The 17,112-nt window shown below is 36.0% G+C and overlaps 2 protein-coding genes across 2 annotated transcripts in view; both read left to right on the top strand.

Annotated features, from left to right (window-relative positions):
* LOC145768878 (uncharacterized) overlaps positions 1-11,454 on the top strand; it is a 36,950-nt gene extending 25,496 nt beyond the window's left edge. The window contains exons 13-15 of the mRNA XM_082580484.1: positions 8,584-8,711; positions 9,597-9,751; positions 10,808-11,454. Of these exons, the coding sequence (XP_082436610.1) occupies positions 8,584-8,711; positions 9,597-9,751; positions 10,808-11,140 (616 nt within the window). The 3' untranslated portion in view covers positions 11,141-11,454. The remainder of the gene's footprint in view (positions 1-8,583; positions 8,712-9,596; positions 9,752-10,807) is intronic.
* Positions 387-7,505, top strand: LOC145768223 (uncharacterized). The gene is made up of 9 exons (XM_082579710.1): positions 387-440; positions 751-960; positions 1,322-1,521; positions 2,187-2,310; positions 3,139-3,388; positions 3,605-3,727; positions 4,915-5,156; positions 5,484-5,630; positions 7,296-7,505. The coding sequence occupies exons 1-9, from the start codon at positions 387-389 to the stop codon at positions 7,503-7,505; spliced, it is 1,560 nt and encodes a 519-aa protein (XP_082435836.1).
* Positions 11,455-17,112: the final 5,658 nt, after the last annotated feature.

The raw sequence follows: 17,112 nt of genomic DNA on the forward strand, positions 1-17,112 counted from the left end.
ACTCTACAGATTCAGAAACAGTGTAGTTGCCACTCTTCTGTTGTGGAATGCTTTGACATTTTGTTTGACATCTTTTAGAAAATTGCATCGGCGCTAGTTACTGCACGGTATTGAAGATAAAAGTACCAAAACAAATAGTGCATGTATAGCTACAGGCCTTCAACAATTTGTTCTGTTGTTGCGTGAATGCATGCATGCTCAGAAGAGAAGTAACATAACGAGCGAAGTATTGTGAAGAAGTAGTATTACAGATGATGAAAGTGACCAGCGGAAATGAGCGATTAAACAAAATTGAAAGTGCAATCGTTGTTTGCAAGCAGTTGCAAATTTAAAAAAATTTGTGCAGGCATTGCTGCTTGAAATATAAGACAGCTCAACGAGTCGATATGAAAGATTTTGGAGTCGTTAGTGGCATTTTTATGACAATCACTATACTTCTGGTGAGTGTAAGCTAAAATGTTGATACTTGATCAATAGTAGTTTAACTTTGCTGTCTATTTAACTGCCACATTTTTGTAAACACCATAGCCTACGTTGAACCAATCTGAAACAAAACGTGACAATCTATGGAAATGTAGGCTATGTATAGCCCATAAATTACAAATAGGCTGCAAAATAGACTACTACTTGCATTAGGCTACTATTTATTACAATGCTTTTTACAAAATATGTGCAAAGTAAATATGCTATTCCTTATTATAAAAATAGATTTGGTTAGAAATAGCGGTCTCACGCTCAATTTAATTCCAGGTAAGTTTTGCAAATAAGCGGCGCAATAATGGAAATAAAGATTGGACACTATCCGAAAACCCACCAGATACCAACTTAGATTTAGAAGATAATGATTTTCGATTTTACGTGGATCCTATCAACGGTAACGATGCATGGAGTGGGAAACTATTGAAACCTAATGGTCATGGAGATGGACCGTTTAAAACTTTGCAAGGTGCAATGGTTGGAGTAAGATCTCAAAGACACACCAGGCCACATAAAACAATTATTTACCTGCGGGGCGGAACGCATTTTGTCCGAAAGACTATTTTTTTGAACAAGCAGGTAGACCATATTATAGAGCTCAAGTGGACTAGCAGTGCGAGTATCGATTTGTAATGACATCTGACTAGTTTTTGCCTCATCGTAATCAACATCTTTGTTAAATTAACTAAACCACAGTCTTAGTTAGTCTTACCGAAGCTCTACCTTAATTAGACGTCCAAAAATTATCAGACCTAAAAATAATGACAAAAGTGAAACTGATGTCGATATAGAAACTTCAAAAATGTAAATTGGCGATCACATGCGTAAGATGGTTGTTTCATAGACTTACACAATTGCGGTGTTTCAGCAGGATTCCTATTTAACCTTTATTGCCTACCCAAAAGATCCACCTCCTGTTATTTCGGGAGCATTAAAGATACCAGGTCAAGACTTTAAACAACAAAATCGTACGTGGGTTGCGCAATTTAAGGGCAAATGCTCAAAGCACATTTTTCTTGGAACCAAAAGGCTTATTCGAGCAAGGTAGAGAATGATTTTGCCTGCTTAATTTTAATAAATCTAATTGCATGCCTACTTTGGCGAAACATGATATATTTTTTCAAAATTTGAAAAACTATTGGGACACTGCACTGATCTTGCACTAGCTAAATCTACAAAACTTAGATACACCCTATAGGTAACATGCTTGCATGTTTGAGCCAATTTAAAAGGAAAGGAAGCTAGGTTTTAAGTTTCGTCAATAAATAATTGTTTTGCCCGAAACAACCCTATGCACCAGACTACGTGGTAAATACAAAATCTTAAAATTAGACTGTAACTACCGAAGCCAATGCAGGTGAAGCTCCATTTTGTAATTCCTATAATTCATTAAACAATTAACTGAATTTTCACAAACTTTAAGTCAAAGGTTGAAATAGCTTTACAAAATATGTACAAGTAGGCTTCGCAGTGCAGTATGCTTTGTAACAAGCTGGTGCCAATAGCAATGGGGCAGTGACAAAATATTTACAGAACCCATGCAGCAAAATTCCAAAAAAATTAAAAAAAAATTGAAAAACTAAACGACTTAGTTCACTATAGGGCTAGGCTATATTAAGATTGCTTTCATGTAATTTTAAAATTCTAAACGTTGCCCTAAGTAGCATTATCTACAGCCAAGCTTCAATTGCGATTTAAAAATATTTTAGGAAACCCAATTTGAAAGTATGGAACGGAGAAAATTTAAGTGGAGAAGGTCCATATCTCACTATTAAAGATGTTCTTTTATCAACCCCAGCATGCAATAGAAATGGGACAGGAGGATTCACACAAGTAAGTTACAAGTGCTAAAATTAGGATGCTCGTTATATTGCACTAAAAAAATGCCAAAAAGTCTTATGATTTAGAAGTAGGCTAGACATTGCAAATTATGGACGGTTATTTTATAGTCATCGCTTCATGTGCCGTACAGTAAAAGCCAGTAACTTGCACGTTATCGCAAAAAAGTTAGCAAACAATGTTTAAAAATTAACATTGTTAATCGGTTGTACTGATTTACTGTAAAGAAAACTTATGTTCCGACAAAGAAAGTCTTTCAAAAGCTTGACATTTTATACGCAAAAAATCGTGATCAATAACGGAGGCCCCGCTACCAAGTTCATACAGTTAAGGCAGCCCGGTGATAATCTTCAACTTAGCAGTGTGGTGAAAGTTGAACACTTTTGATTAGTCTACTTCAACTACATATGGTCCACATTCTTTAAATTAAACAAGAGCAAATAGTCTTGCCCTGTGAGACAACTCTGTTTGCTCTCCCAAAGAGTAGAGCAAGAGTGGACCTCTTGACCAGGGCTGTGGAATCGAAGGGATTTTAACGTGTCCAGAGTCGGCAGGTTATAAACTGATGAGAGAGAGTCGTATTCGTATATTTTTTGCCCGATTCCACAGCCCTGTCATAGTTGTGGAGCCGGAGTTGAAGGGATTTTGACGTGGCCGGAATCGGTCAGTTATAAACCGAGGAGTCGGGGCCATATATTCTCGCCAGACTCCACAGCTCTGCTCTTAACTAAAATATCTTTACACAACAGTTTAATTTGCAATCAGGTTATCCGGTAATGAAAAACTGGAATTTTTAAATTTGTATTTATTTCTTTTTTCCAGATTTGTCCAGATATAAACAAGAATGGTTTTATATTTCAACACGATGACATTGATCCAAATTGGTTAGAATCCCAAAACGAAATGCCCGCAGAAATCTTAGTATTTCAATCGTGGACAGCCGAAAGAAATGCCATTAAAACTATCAAAAGAAACCTTGACAAAGTCTTTTTTACAAAACCATTAAGATTTCCCATCGGTATGCACCCCAAGCCATCTGGTTGGAGATATATTGTGGAAAATGTAAAGGATGGTAAGCATATGCCTGTATCAGGGATTCTGGCCTGTATGTTTAGTTGTTTACTTTAAATATTGATGCAACAGGCCTAAGTTAAGCTATTCATAACTAAACGTAGCCTACTCTTTCAATTTCTAATTATTCTGAAAACAAGGTAAAACAAAACTTGCATCGCATGTTACATTTGTCTAAAAATTTGATTTTTGTAATAACAGCTAAAATTGTTTCTAGAATTGGATGCAGTGGGCGAATTTTTTTGTGACCAAAACAACAATCTGCTTCACATCATTCCACCAAAGAATGCGCTGGACACACAAGATGTGTATATTTCACAAGCGACAAGATTGTTTTCTAGTAAGTCAAGCAATCTAAAACATTAACGCTAAATTATAAAAAAGTTATTCACACTGGAAAACACTTTCTGGTGTTACTAGTATAATAGCATAAAAATTGTGTAGGTTGTGCTTGTTAGTAAAAATAGTAAAAATTCAATCAATTTATATTTTACAAACTGTTCCACGTTCTTTAACAAATTTATCTTAATAATAATGTTCTGTTTTTTTTTTTCCCCGCTTTGCAACCGTAAAATGCTTTATCCACTGTTTTCTGATTTCTGTGAGGCTGCTACGATCATTTCTACGATGGAATGCATCAAACTAACAACTCGGTTTTTCTTGGTCAACTCCACCTTTAACTCGAAAGAAAAAATGTTTCGGAAAATTTAAAGTAAAAAATATTTTGATATGCAGCAAAATATCAAAATTCGTGAGGTGGCGTAACGGATGAGGCGCTCGTTTTCCAAATACGCGATCCTAGTTTTACTACGGCTCAGTTGGTTGTTGAAAAACACTGTTCACTTCCAAGGTGTAATAAACTTGGTGGGCGTATTTGCGGAAGAAAAAGAATCCTGCCATTCCACCCTCGTTAGTGCCAAAAGTAACAATCAGGTCACCAACAACTTGTCTGTAGCCAAAACTTTAAGTTGGAAATGTCGTAGTTAAGCTGTATTGTTTTACTTCGTTCTAGTTGCAAGATAACGTATTCAAAGGCTGACGAACACTGCGAAAAAATAAAAAGTTTATGAAATAAGACATACTCAGCTATTTTCTATTAATCAAATTACCGCAATCGTAAGTAAGTAATATATTATCTAAAAAGAGCAATCTATCTGATCTCAGCATAATAGGCCTACTGAGTGTTTTCTATAGAACAACGAGCAATCACTTTCAATTCTTGCTGCATTGCAGTAGATGGCCGAGCTACATGAGCAAGCTTAACAAAGTGTTCTGTTATTCCAGCTTCTCATTGGTCATTCTCATTACACTGTTTGTACGATTTCGTTTTTGCTTACATGCTCCTGTGTTTTGCCTGCTAGACGGGTAGTCACTACCTGGTCTAGCCCCCTGAAGAAGTCAGTCGTGTCTGATTGACGAAATGTCGGAATAAAAGCAGATTGTCACTGTATACATCTTGTGATAGTTTAGCTTAATTTACACCAGTAGAGCGCCTATATTATTTTAATTGGTCTTGCTTTCTTGCAGTTATTGGAGTAAAGGAGGTCAATTTCGTAAACGTAGAGTTTCGACACACTACAGATAATGACAATCTGGTCGGGTCTGCAGAGTCTGAAATTTCGTTGAGCGAAAATGGAAACTTGACTAATTACGAACTTGGACCTGGATTGTTGGAATTAAAAAAGTCAAGCTTTGTGCAATTTAGTGGATGTACATTTGCCAACGTTGGTTATACCGGTTTATACATTGCAGACTGTGTCAACGTCAAAGTAGGTATACAAGCAGTGCATGGTAAAACGACCGCAACTTTCAAACGCTTTCAAAATAACCGAACCTTCTTTAAATTGTAATTAAAAAAAAAATTTAACTATAAAAGATAAACTTCTTTAAATTAAATGTAAAGTAATCGATGCTCACTTTTGTAGACGACGGGAGAAATAGTTAAAAATAAATAATTTTGTACGTTTTGCATTTGTGATGGTTTTAATTTAACCATTAGGTTATATTTATTAAAGGTAAACGCTATGCTAACCGCTCTGATTAAGTTTGCCAAGTTTACGATTAATCCTACAACGAAAACTAGAAATTTATTTCAGGTATGGACAAACAAATTTCAGGACATTGGGTATATTGGAATAACCACAATATATACCAATGGGAACCCATATTATGAATTTTCTAATAAAAATATTTTCATCGACCACAATCAGTTTAAAGGATGCGGAGTAATCAATATGTTCCAGGTAAATTTTATGGTTTAAATCAGGGGTCACCAAACTACGGCCAGCGGGCCGGAACCGGCCCGTGAACTGATTTCATCCGGCCCGCCACGTGCTGCGGAAATAACAGCTGCATTGCAACTGTTAAGGAAAAAAGTTACCAAACCTTTTGTAAAGGATTTTTCCACCAGGCAGCCTACATGTTGGTGTTCTGTGTTTATCATTAGGCCACCACAAATGGGGACAGCCTAGGCCAAATTTGGAACGATGTAATGTTTTTTCAATAGCACGATGCCCTGTAGTGTATCACAGCAGGCAATAACTTTTCCAGCAATCTTTCGATTTCCATCACAACTTTACTATTCCACCTCTGACTTTTTTATATATTGTGCTCAATTCAAGTCAATGGAGATTCTAAATAGTTGTATATCTTTTCGCAATTTGCATCCAGCCCGCAGCTGTTGATTACGCAGCAATCCGGCCCTGAGAGAAAAAAGTTTGGTGACCACTGGTTTAAATCAATGAAAATCTCAAAAAGTAGCCTACCCTCAACCATTCTAGTAGGCCCACTACAAATTATAATTGGTAATAAAAATATGCAACAAATGGTAAACTTTTTTGTCTTATACTTTGCTGGGCCATCGAGTAGGAAGGTATGATGAAGTGGTGCATGACTTATGGACAGTTTATTTTATTTTTTTGTAATAGTATTAGCTAGCTTCACTGCTATTAAACCATTATTGTGCTCTTCATGAAAATAAACCAATGGGTTGCGTTTTTTAAAGAGTTTAGTGTTGCTTATAGCTTCAGTAAAATATTATTGTATGGTGTTTTTATATGTAGCCTTCGTGCATGCTGATTCAAGGAGTAAAGAATATTACAGTTTCTCACAATGATCTCACTTTAACTTCATATGCTCCGATTCGAGTAAGTTCTTTTAATTTTTTTTATATGTAAGCCACAGTAGAACAGATAAATAATTTAAAACGATACTCCGCTTGAAATAGGCCTACCAAGTGTTAATTTGCGACATGGGCTTGACAATATTTGCAATAAAACCAACTGGAAGGTACGAATTCACTATCATCGAGTTTTGTAATGGAAACTGAACAAAACAATCCGACCCACGAACAAGACTTCAACACTTCGTTGTCTTCAAAAACCTAAATCGACAATTTTGTATTGCTTGCTCAAAACAAAAACAAAAAAAAGAAAATAAAGGAGCTCCTCAGAAAAGGGTTATCTAAAAGGAAGTATGAGACAAATTAGCCTAAAGAGAACATGTTTTTGCTTGTTTTACTCATCGGTAGCCTGCTTGTAGGCTATAGACTACCACATCTGTTAGAATCAAGCAGCTTATCCTAAATACGTTAGGCTACAATAAATTATTGTCATGTATCCAGTAGGCCTATAGGCCGTAACAGCAAATGCCTTACCTCCATAAGGCCTAGGCCTCGCCTAGCCTACATGTAAATTATTGTTTTAGGAAACTTGTGCAAAAAGTTTGAATCATATTATTTTTTAAAAAACAAATTTTTCTATAAAGCCTTGAGCTTTTTACCACAGCAAAAAGCTAAAACTCAAGCATAGCCTACACAAAAGTTGAAAGTTCACCTATTCAATATAGCATTCATTGGTGGTCGAAAGCAGTTGTCTTACTTTAAGTTTAAAATGTTTATATTTGTTTAGGTTGGTTGGCAATCCACTTTCAACTTGAGTTACGTGGCCAAAAATGACTATGTATTTTACATCACTCGTAACCATGTTCACAATTTTGGAAGTGGAATACTGAATGACTTTGCAGGAATTTACCTATCATCCAATGGAATGTGTGGATCTGCTGCTCGGGTACCCTACCTTAGGCGAAAAACTAACCTAGCCCAATCGACTATATTCTAAAGTTTCTAAACTACACTAGCACTGGCTACTTGTAGATGAGGTCTATATTTTAGACCTCGAATTCACTCCACTTCAAAATGAAATTACGAGTAGGCTAAACATAGTAGTAGCCAATACGTATGATACGAGATAACCCAGGGGTGCAAAAATCTTTATCAACTTTAGTGGCACTTTGTCCACCCCAGTAGCTCAATTGGTTAGCGCGTGACTTCTGGAACGAAGAAGCTTCAAGATAAAGTGGCGCTGGTTACTGGTTCGATTCCCGAGGTGTGCGCTTGAGCAAAGCAACTTAAGGACTGCTCTCCCTTCAGCGGCATCTAGTGGATGGAATAATTCCCTGGCAACAAGACTTCAACAATCGGAAACTTCACTCTGTCAATCTCGGTGACCGCACCTGCGTCAGTGATTCAAAGCCTCTACAAGTAGGCTATGCGAAATTGCCAGGATTAAGCTCTGCAAGAAGCTTTCTCAGTCCGAGGATAAACATTCAATCAATCAATCACAAAAATGTTGTTAGTGGCGCACATTTTTCAGTATTATCACTTGGAAATGAACAGAACTAGACGGGGCTCATTTAATTTAACTAAAATACAAATTTACTGAACCACACTCCGAAACTTTTGTGAAAAGGAAACTGAATTTAGTTCCACTCTACAGTATGCTCAACTGTTATGAATATGAATGAAATAAACCCAAGAATTTTAAATAAAGCCGCCAGACTTCCATTATAAAATTTTTCTAATTACTTGCGAATTTTTCTTCAGCCTCACCAAGGTATCTTTTCAACAAGAGTTAGCTTATTCATCTTGACAAAAAATCTTTTTCACCTCTATGAGACCGCTATTTTGCGCAAAAAGAAAAAGGCTCATTCGCTACACAACTTTATCGCGCCAAAACTTCTAAAATTCCCTAAGCTTGGGAAAAATGTTTTACTGGCAACTTTGATTCAATACGCACCGTGGGCTATGTCACAATGACTGAAATTGTGGTAGCCGGCACATAAGGTGCATAACTGAAGACTCTATATGTCACAATACAATGTTATGTCAGTAATGCCGCGTTTATCGTTTTTAATTACAATTTTGCAGAATGTGAAGAAATGCTATCTACACGCCATTATTAGCGAAAATAAGGTTCACCATTCGGATGCTTACAATTACGGAGGTCTTGGTGTTTACGGAGATACTGCCGTATCAGCACTGACAGGTTAGTTATGACAAGTAATAAAATCGATTTGTTTTAGTAACTTATTGCGGTGTGGTTAAAGTAAGAGTTTTGGACACAAGGAGTAGGCTAAGTTACAAAATCTTATTTTGGTAAGTCAATAAAAAGTCTTTTTTTATCGTTTGATCAATTTTAGGTCAACAAAGTCAATTTTATGTAATTCACACATCCAGTCCAAATGTTTTCTTTTAAATGGTGATGAAAACTGATGACTACTGTTTTAACAACTTTTGGTTGATTAATCTCATTGTGTGCTTCATTTAGTTTCATACATTAAAAAACACTGCCAAACAACGACAACATTTCCTCAATATATGAACAACGAAAGATCAGAAAGTTGATTGAGTGCTGGTTCGACACCCCTTTCGAGCATGTAGCTGTGTCTTTGACAAGACACCGAAAAGCGTGCCGCCGATTACGTAATGGACAAATCTTCGACTATAGCCCTTGATTTCGTTCATGATTATGAATTGAACAGTAGGCTACACTGCTCTATGGAGAACTTCCTACAGCCCTTTTTAGTGCGATGGCCTACTGAACTGAACATTACGTCACATTTGAACTTTTGATTTTGGTGAACGTGATGTTCATTGTGGAGATAGTTGTCTGCTTATAGTGGATGATAAAACAACGGGTTTCGTCAGCTGGACTAGAGGAATTATTAAAATTATTCGATGTGTGTTGTTTAAGCCTAATTCGATGAATATAATTTTATGCTTGTGCTATTATGGGAAAGCAGATAAAAGAGAGCCAGTGACCACAGACCCAGTTTTTATAGCCTTTTTATTGCCAGAATATCGGTTTGTGGCCTATCTCTTTGCTTTAACTTTTTTGCCTATAGAATGATATTAATTTGCATTTGTGTAGTCGAAAAGAACTGGCTATACAAGTTGGCTGATTGTGCTATCAATTTTCATTGTGGACAACACAACAAAGCAGTAAACAACATGATTTATCATATCAGCACACAGAGGGTGTTTGGAACTTGCAAGTCGATCGGCCCTGGTTCTATACCCAAGCAGGTAGTTCCATCCTTGCTTTAGTAGCTTCATAGTCTAATTTTCCAAGATTGACTTTTAGACATATGCTACTTCTTATATTTCATTTTGAATAGAGTGATTTTCTTAGACTTAGGCTAACCGACATTGGTTAAACAGCGAAAGCGTTCAAGCAATATATTTTAATGATGTGGTTCTCAAACTTTCTGTAATTATTTGTTTCCTTTTCAATAAATCCAGGAGTTTTCCAACCTCTCAATATACAAGGGCTATCTTGAGCAATAAGTTTCTAAATTAATTTTAAACAAAAAGTGAAATACCGGTACGATAGTCTACTAAACTAGTAGCCTAGGCCTAACATATTTAGTAAGCCTTATCATGGCCACCTGAAGATGCGGCCTGATTTGTCACATTTTGCAGATTTTGATTACAGCTACTGCTTGTGTTTGACTGACATTTTTTGAGATGTTTTTACTTTTTGCAGCTTCCTAATGAAATAAAACTTTTTTGTTGCCTTGGGGAAGCAATAGCAAATGAGAAAAAGCAAGTTAAAAAACGCAAAATCAGACTGTTATTGAAAATTAACAGTCTGACTAAAATCTTCGAAATCAACTTTTCTTTGTTTTTCAACATGTGAGAATGTTAAAACCTCTTGTGTCATCTGAGGAAAAGAATAAAGAAAGCGTGAAAATATAATTTTTAGAAAAATTTATTCAAACGTTCGCCCAAAGTTAGAAAAACCTGGACATTTCTGCAAAATGTGACAAATCAGGCCATATCTTTAGATGGCCATGGCCTTATTAATCCAAAGTTATTAAATTATGCGATGAAAACGTTCGATGTAAATTTTTGAATTAAATTGCAGTTGCTTGTAGCCTACATGTTTACAAATAATTTGGTTAAAACGAATAAGGTAAAGTGACTTATGTTTTGTTCTTCCAAGTAAAAACATCACTGCTGTAATCATTTAAGAATAAGAACAACTGGCTAAACGAACTATAGGCTTAGTTGCATGATTTTTTTTACAATAGCACTTTTCCTACAATATTTTAGCTAACTCTCGTAGCCTATGTGTTGCAGATTCTAACGTTTGAACGAAACGTGATTTTTGTTGCTAACCCATCGGCTCTAATGTATGGTAAATCAGATCACTGGACGAATGATGTTCCTGCTGTTAATAGCAATGACTACTATTTTCAACCATTTTCGAACAAAACATTTCAAATATTCTATCCGAAATATCGTTCATGGGAAAGCTGGAAAAACCAAACTGGAAATGACAAAAATTCCATCATTAAAAACCCTTATTTTTGGAATATCAAACGCAATGACTTCAGGTTACGAAAGCGATCTCCTGCTTTGAAGCTTGGGATTCATTCAGTGGATCTGCGAAAATTGTTTGGTGTTTTCTAGAAAAAAGGCTTGTTTTTTTAGATCATCTGACTTTATTCAGTGTGGCAGCCAGAATGGACTCTACTTTTTCTGTTGTTGAAAAAAGTTTCTTCTTTAATTTTCATCTTTGTTTGTTATTTCTACGTTAGTCCTATGCTATGCAGTCATGTGTTTTCACTTGATGGTTTATGTATCTTTATACCTTTCTCTTGTGGCGTGTGTTTTCTTGATTTGTTTTGATGTGAAACTAATCAATTAGGATGCTGAACGTTGTAGTATACAGTAGTCCGACAAGGGAAAACGTAGTCATTGAAACAATCCTGTCAAATTTTGTTAAACAATTCAATAAATGAGTTAGGCTAGTTTTCAGCACCATGGAGTGTTGGTCTGTAATTATCCTCCTTTTTTTGCTTTTGACAATGATGTTAATTGGATGACTAGCTTGACTTCCTAGGCTATGCTATACTGTAGGCTACACCAGGGCTACTGAACTGGCGGACCGCGGTCGGAATCCGGACCTTCTGGGTGTTGATGGTAGACCTTGAGCTTTTGAAAGAATAACCTCATTGCCACGTTTCAGGGCTTCTTTAAACAGATTTCTATTGAAAGAAAGCAAATTTTACTGTGATTATCCTAGTTGCTGGGGAGCTTTGACACCCCGGACTCCCCAACACTTTCTCAAAAATCTAAGTTGAGTTACATTTTACCTAAAAAAGTGGTTTGGTACTGATAGTTTAGGTTTCGTGGTTGCAAATGAAATAACTTATTCACCGGACCGCTAAAGTTATTCAATTTGTCAAACCGGACCTTTGTTAACATTAGTTGAGTAACCCTGCTGTAGCCTACACCAGGCTATACATGAGAATCGCATTTTACAATGGCATGCAATTAGATTATTTATGCCAAAAAGCAAGAAAATGAATAATTTTAGTGTTACACTACGCAAATCAAATCTTCTTAATTGTTTTGGTACGGTAGCCTACCGATAAGACTATAGGCTATATAGGTAAAAGGGTTGGTTTTCAGTCTTTATCCTCGAACTGATAAAAACCTTTGAAAGGTTATTCCTGGCCGTTTACCATAGCCTACTTGTAGCGTAGAGACTTTGAATTGGACCTACTGACCCAAGGACGATTTCCGAGATTGACAGAGTGAAGTTTCCAATAGTTATTGTTTGTAAATAATTCCATCCACTACGTGCTGATGAATGAGGAGTCATAAAATGCGTTGCTCAAGCGCCCACTCCGACAGCCGAACAGAACCGTTTGATCTTGAATAGGACATTTACCACTGATTTTACTGTGTATTTCTTGGATTCCTTAATCGACACGGGCGCTCTTTGCATTCCAGCAAAAGAACCTGGAGGCTATCAACGTCATGCCCTTTCAGTTCAGTATTAGCGGCTTCTAAAAGACGATTCTTTCTGTATTATTTTTGCTCGGTTGAAGACGATTTTTAATAAAAAAGTAGAATAATAAAAAATAAAAAATGGAGACACGTCAAATTAGAAAAAATTAAAAAAAGAATATGTTTCTGGTTACTGCAAAGAAACAAAAAATTCACAGTTGATCAAGAATTGTTAAAAAAAATGCGATTTGAAGAAATGTTAGAAATTTGCTGAACTAATAAATGCAAAGAGACAAGTGCGCCAACAAATGGAAATCGACTCTTATAAAAAGTAAACTGTTCTGGACTAATTTGCAATTGATTATTAAATAAAACTTTAAATTATACTAAATTTTTATCATTAGACATAGTCATTAAAGTTAACTGCTGCTAGCCTTGCTGTTTTTTTTAAGTAGCCTAGTGTTGTCAGACGTGCTTAGATAAATTATAATGTACCGTACTAAAATTTGTATCGTCAAAAACGATTTTCTGTAGCCTTAATTTTTTGTGCAAACTGTTACAATATTAAGTTAATCGTTCTTCTTAATTTGCTTTTAAATGGACGTTTTCATTTTATGACTATATTAACCTTTTACCTTTTATCTGCTAACTTTTTGCCTGCTGAGTCATTCCAATATGACATCAAAATTTCATTTTGTTAATCGTCATAAGACTTCCTAGTTTAAAATTTTGGAATTTTTCACGTCTTAAATTTGGTTAAGTTTAAATCGCCCTTGTTGCAAGTGTTAATAACTCAATAAAACAGCAGGCCTATATGCACGCTTTATAGTTTTTTTTGTAAAAGAGGTTGGTTGGTTTTGAATCTTTATTCTCGGACTGACAAAGCCTTGGTAGGTTATTCCTGGTAAATTCGTATGCTTGTAGAGGCTCTTGACGCAGGGCCGGTTACCGAGATTGGCAAAGTCAAGTTTTCCGATTGTTGAAGAGGGATTATTCCAAGATACCAATGAAATCCTCTGGGTCCAAATTGAGTTTAAAAACGAATTATAGTTTCATATCCAGAAAATATGTGATGGCTTTTTCAAATTTCCAGGCGCCTTGGAAAAATTTCGGTCCTTTAGATCCATTTCCAGGTTCAAAAGTCCTCTTTGGACTCCCCTGTTAGCGATAGGCTACTGCCGACAGAGCCAAAGACAAATCAACACAAAACGAAAACAGAACTAAGATGGTCAGACCGCACAATGCACATTACACAGTAGCTTAACATCTTTGATGTTTAGAATTACAAGTCTGTCTGAAGTTATTGTTTCACCCTCTTAGTTACAGTACCGTAAAATGGGGATAGGCCTAGGCTATACTTTGAAACCGGGGTAAACTTTGAACAGTTCCCCAAAATTAGTTGACAGGGTAATAGTTTTGTTAATAACCCCCTAGTAAAGCGAAATTTCCTGTCAAAAGTCACTTTTTCGTAGTTCATGGTAAAATTACTTTCGATTAAGTCTGGAAATTTGGTTCGAGACTTAATTTACTTCACGCTCCATTGCACAATTTCATAAATGAATGATTCTAGCAAAACAGCATGGTGAAGTGTTGTGTTCCAACTTCCAACTTTGTGTTCCAACTTTGATATACAAGAGTAGGCTATTAACACTGCCATGGCTTCCATAGCAAAACTTGGGAAGGTTTCATAGCAACACACCAAAAATCTTCTAACTTTTGTCAAATAGCAGTTTCAATTTTTCGCTTTTCATTTTGATGATGTTTTCCTTCAAATTATCCTCACCCGACATTTTGTTGAATAAAAAAAAAAAATGAATTTATAATCCAATGCTGGAAATAATTCAATTCACCAGCAAAAAAGTAACCATCGAAAGAATCAACCAGCATCTTTAAATGGGACATAATTTCATTTTTGACATTTTGCAGCAAATCGAGTTATTTGCAATTTGATCAAGACAAGGAAAATTAGCAAGGTTTCCATTTTCATTTTCAGCAGCAGCAAGTAAAAGAACACTTTGTTATGGCTTCCTATTAACAACATTATTTGTTGATAATTGTTTTTTTCAAAGCAAAGACCGTAATGGCATAATATCATTTACAATTCCAAAATAAAACTGCAGTGTGAAATCTGTTTGAAAAGCTGCTTTGTGGCCCAAGGATCTTCGTACCCCTTGATGTTTAATCTCGTACCCCCAAGGGGTACGAGTACCCCCTGTTGGGAACCCGTGGTCTAGAGCATCCACAAGTAGCCTATGCAAAACTACCAGGAATAACCTTCAAGGCTTTGTCAGTCAGAGGATAAAGATTCAAAAGCCAGCCATCCATAGGCTACTAAGGAATTGCAAAAACGTATGATGGAATTGGCCTAGCCTACGTTCGAAGATGAAATCGATTATGAATTAAATGGAAAGACGTTTTGAAACGTAACTTTGAGACTATTCCTGTTAACAATCGTGGCCTGTTCCGATTCCCTGACCTTGAAAAAGAAAGGAGACAATAGCCTAAACCTTGAACACTATTTGGAGGAATCCTTCCCCTTCTCTCAAATACCCCCCAGATAAGATTATATGTCTTAAACTGACTGTTGTGTGTATAGGCCTATATTCGTTGACTTGTGTGTTTAAAATACAATTTACTGTTCAAAGCAGTGTGATAGCTTACACAAAACAATATCGAACACAGAAAGAAATTTAGAGCCCGTTCAAAGTAACCCCAAAATCTCGTGACACTTTTAACACCACATAATTTCAAAAAAAGGTAACATGTGCAAAAAAATTTTAACATTCCTTGCACATGTCAAAAGGGGTGGGTAGCCTATATATGTAGCCCCTAATATATTGCAATATCAGGACGATTGGTTCAGAGTTTAAAATTTTACGATATAAAAAATACGAAAGTTGTTCAAAGTATCCCCAGTTTACGGTAGATCAATAGATCATGTTTTTATAATAGAAGTGTTGACAGCGGAGACTTTGAAGTGGAAATTCGCCGCTTATAAATTTTGCAGCCTAAACTTTAATCTCGTGAAGTTGGCATGACAAACAGGGTCTCAATCAATCGCATAGCATAGCTCCACATTTATTTTCAATGTACACATCAGAAGATATAACAAATAGCTTTTTATATATGGAAACTACACCATGGAGGCACCGAAAAAACCATGCGGTTATCTAAGTCAAGGTGCCCCCACATGGGATGTTTTACTGGATACAATATATAATTGGATTAATAGTACAGAAAAAACAAACAAACACAAAGAAAAACAACAACAACAACAACAACAAAAACGGAAAAAAAAGTTATCAACAACAATAGCCTAAAGCAACAATATAATCACAAAATGACACTTAAATGGGTCAGTAACTATAGTAGCCAAAATCAGTTTATCAATGCCAACAATGTAAATAATGCCAAAAATCAGCTTTAGTAATTTGAAATGAGTTGTTTTTTTTACATTCCTTTTTGAAAGAAGAAAACGACAACATTGTGATTTGCTTTGGGATATTATTCCACAAGGTTGCTCCAGCATATTTAATGCATTTTTTCCCCAGAATTGGAATTTATTTGCTGAATATATATAGACTCTTTCTTAGCACTTCTGGTTGAATACTTGTGAATGTCTTTAGCTTTTGTGAACATGTTTTCAAAATGATTTGGTAATATATTATGGTGGATTTTAAACATAAATTTTCCTAGTTCTAGTCGATGAATATCCTCTATCCTCTGTCTCGGCTCTAGACTATCTATAACCTTGTGTTTATTCACGGCTTCTTGGTGCGTTGTCTTGTTGTTGTTTTTTTTTTTGCAACTGGTTATGTATATGATTTTCATGCTTGTTTTATGCAGCACATTCGTTTACAATTGCTATTTTTGCGAAACAAAATAAACCTCCTGTTTTTTTTAATTATGAATGTGAGCATTCAATTCTTTATTTATATGAATCTGGCAGCACTAGAGTTTATTAGTGTTGCCAAATAAAAAAAACTTATCCATAACATTGAAAAATTTTACTCCCATTATGATCCCGGAGCTACATTTGTTCTGGACCAAAATTAGTGATTGTGGGAAATTTTGAACTTTCAGAATGTATGTGTGGAGAAAGTGATCTTAACTGTTGAGTTCAGCCTATTTTTTGGTTTTGGCGAAAAACAATCAATAGTTAACTACAAACATCAATTCCATGGCAAAAAAATAGAAAACAATGGCTACGCGCCGTCTCACTGACGGCTAGTTATGAGTGGGTGGTTTGGACTACACCACGCTTGGTGCAACGATCAAGCTTACATCAATGTTAACTAATTGATTTGTGCCTTGTTGGTTAGTAAGGCACCAACTACTTGCCACCTAAGGCAAGTCAACATATTTTGCTTCTAAAATTTCTTAAAATAGCTCATTTGGTTAGCGCGTGACTTCTGGAACGAAGAAGCTTCAACTTCAAGATCAAGCGGCGCTGGTTCGACTCTCGGGGTGTGTGCTTGAGCAACGCACGTTAAAGAATGCTCTCCATTCAGCGGCATCTAATGAATGGAATAATTCCTTGGCAACAAGACTTCAACAATCGGAAATTTCACTCTGTCAATCTCGGTGACCGGGCCTGCGTCAGTGATTCAAAGCCTCTACAAGTATGCGAAACTGTCAGGATAAAG

The sequence above is a fragment of the Aplidium turbinatum genome, chromosome 4, assembly GCF_918807975.1.
Source record: "Aplidium turbinatum chromosome 4, kaAplTurb1.1, whole genome shotgun sequence".
Lineage (NCBI taxonomy): Eukaryota > Metazoa > Chordata > Ascidiacea > Aplousobranchia > Polyclinidae > Aplidium > Aplidium turbinatum.

What these genes read in the sequence shown, in the direction of transcription:
- LOC145768223 (XM_082579710.1), top strand. Translation starts at nt 387, where the DNA reads ATGAAAGATTTTGGAGTCGTTAGTGGCATTTTTATGACAATCACTATA. An exon ending in CAGACTGTGTCAACGTCAAA is followed by an intron (nt 5,157 to 5,483) that starts GTAGGTATACAA and finishes AATTTATTTCAG; the next exon opens with GTATGGACAAACAAATTTCA. An exon ending in GAGTAATCAATATGTTCCAG is followed by an intron (nt 5,631 to 7,295) that starts GTAAATTTTATG and finishes ATATTTGTTTAG; the next exon opens with GTTGGTTGGCAATCCACTTT.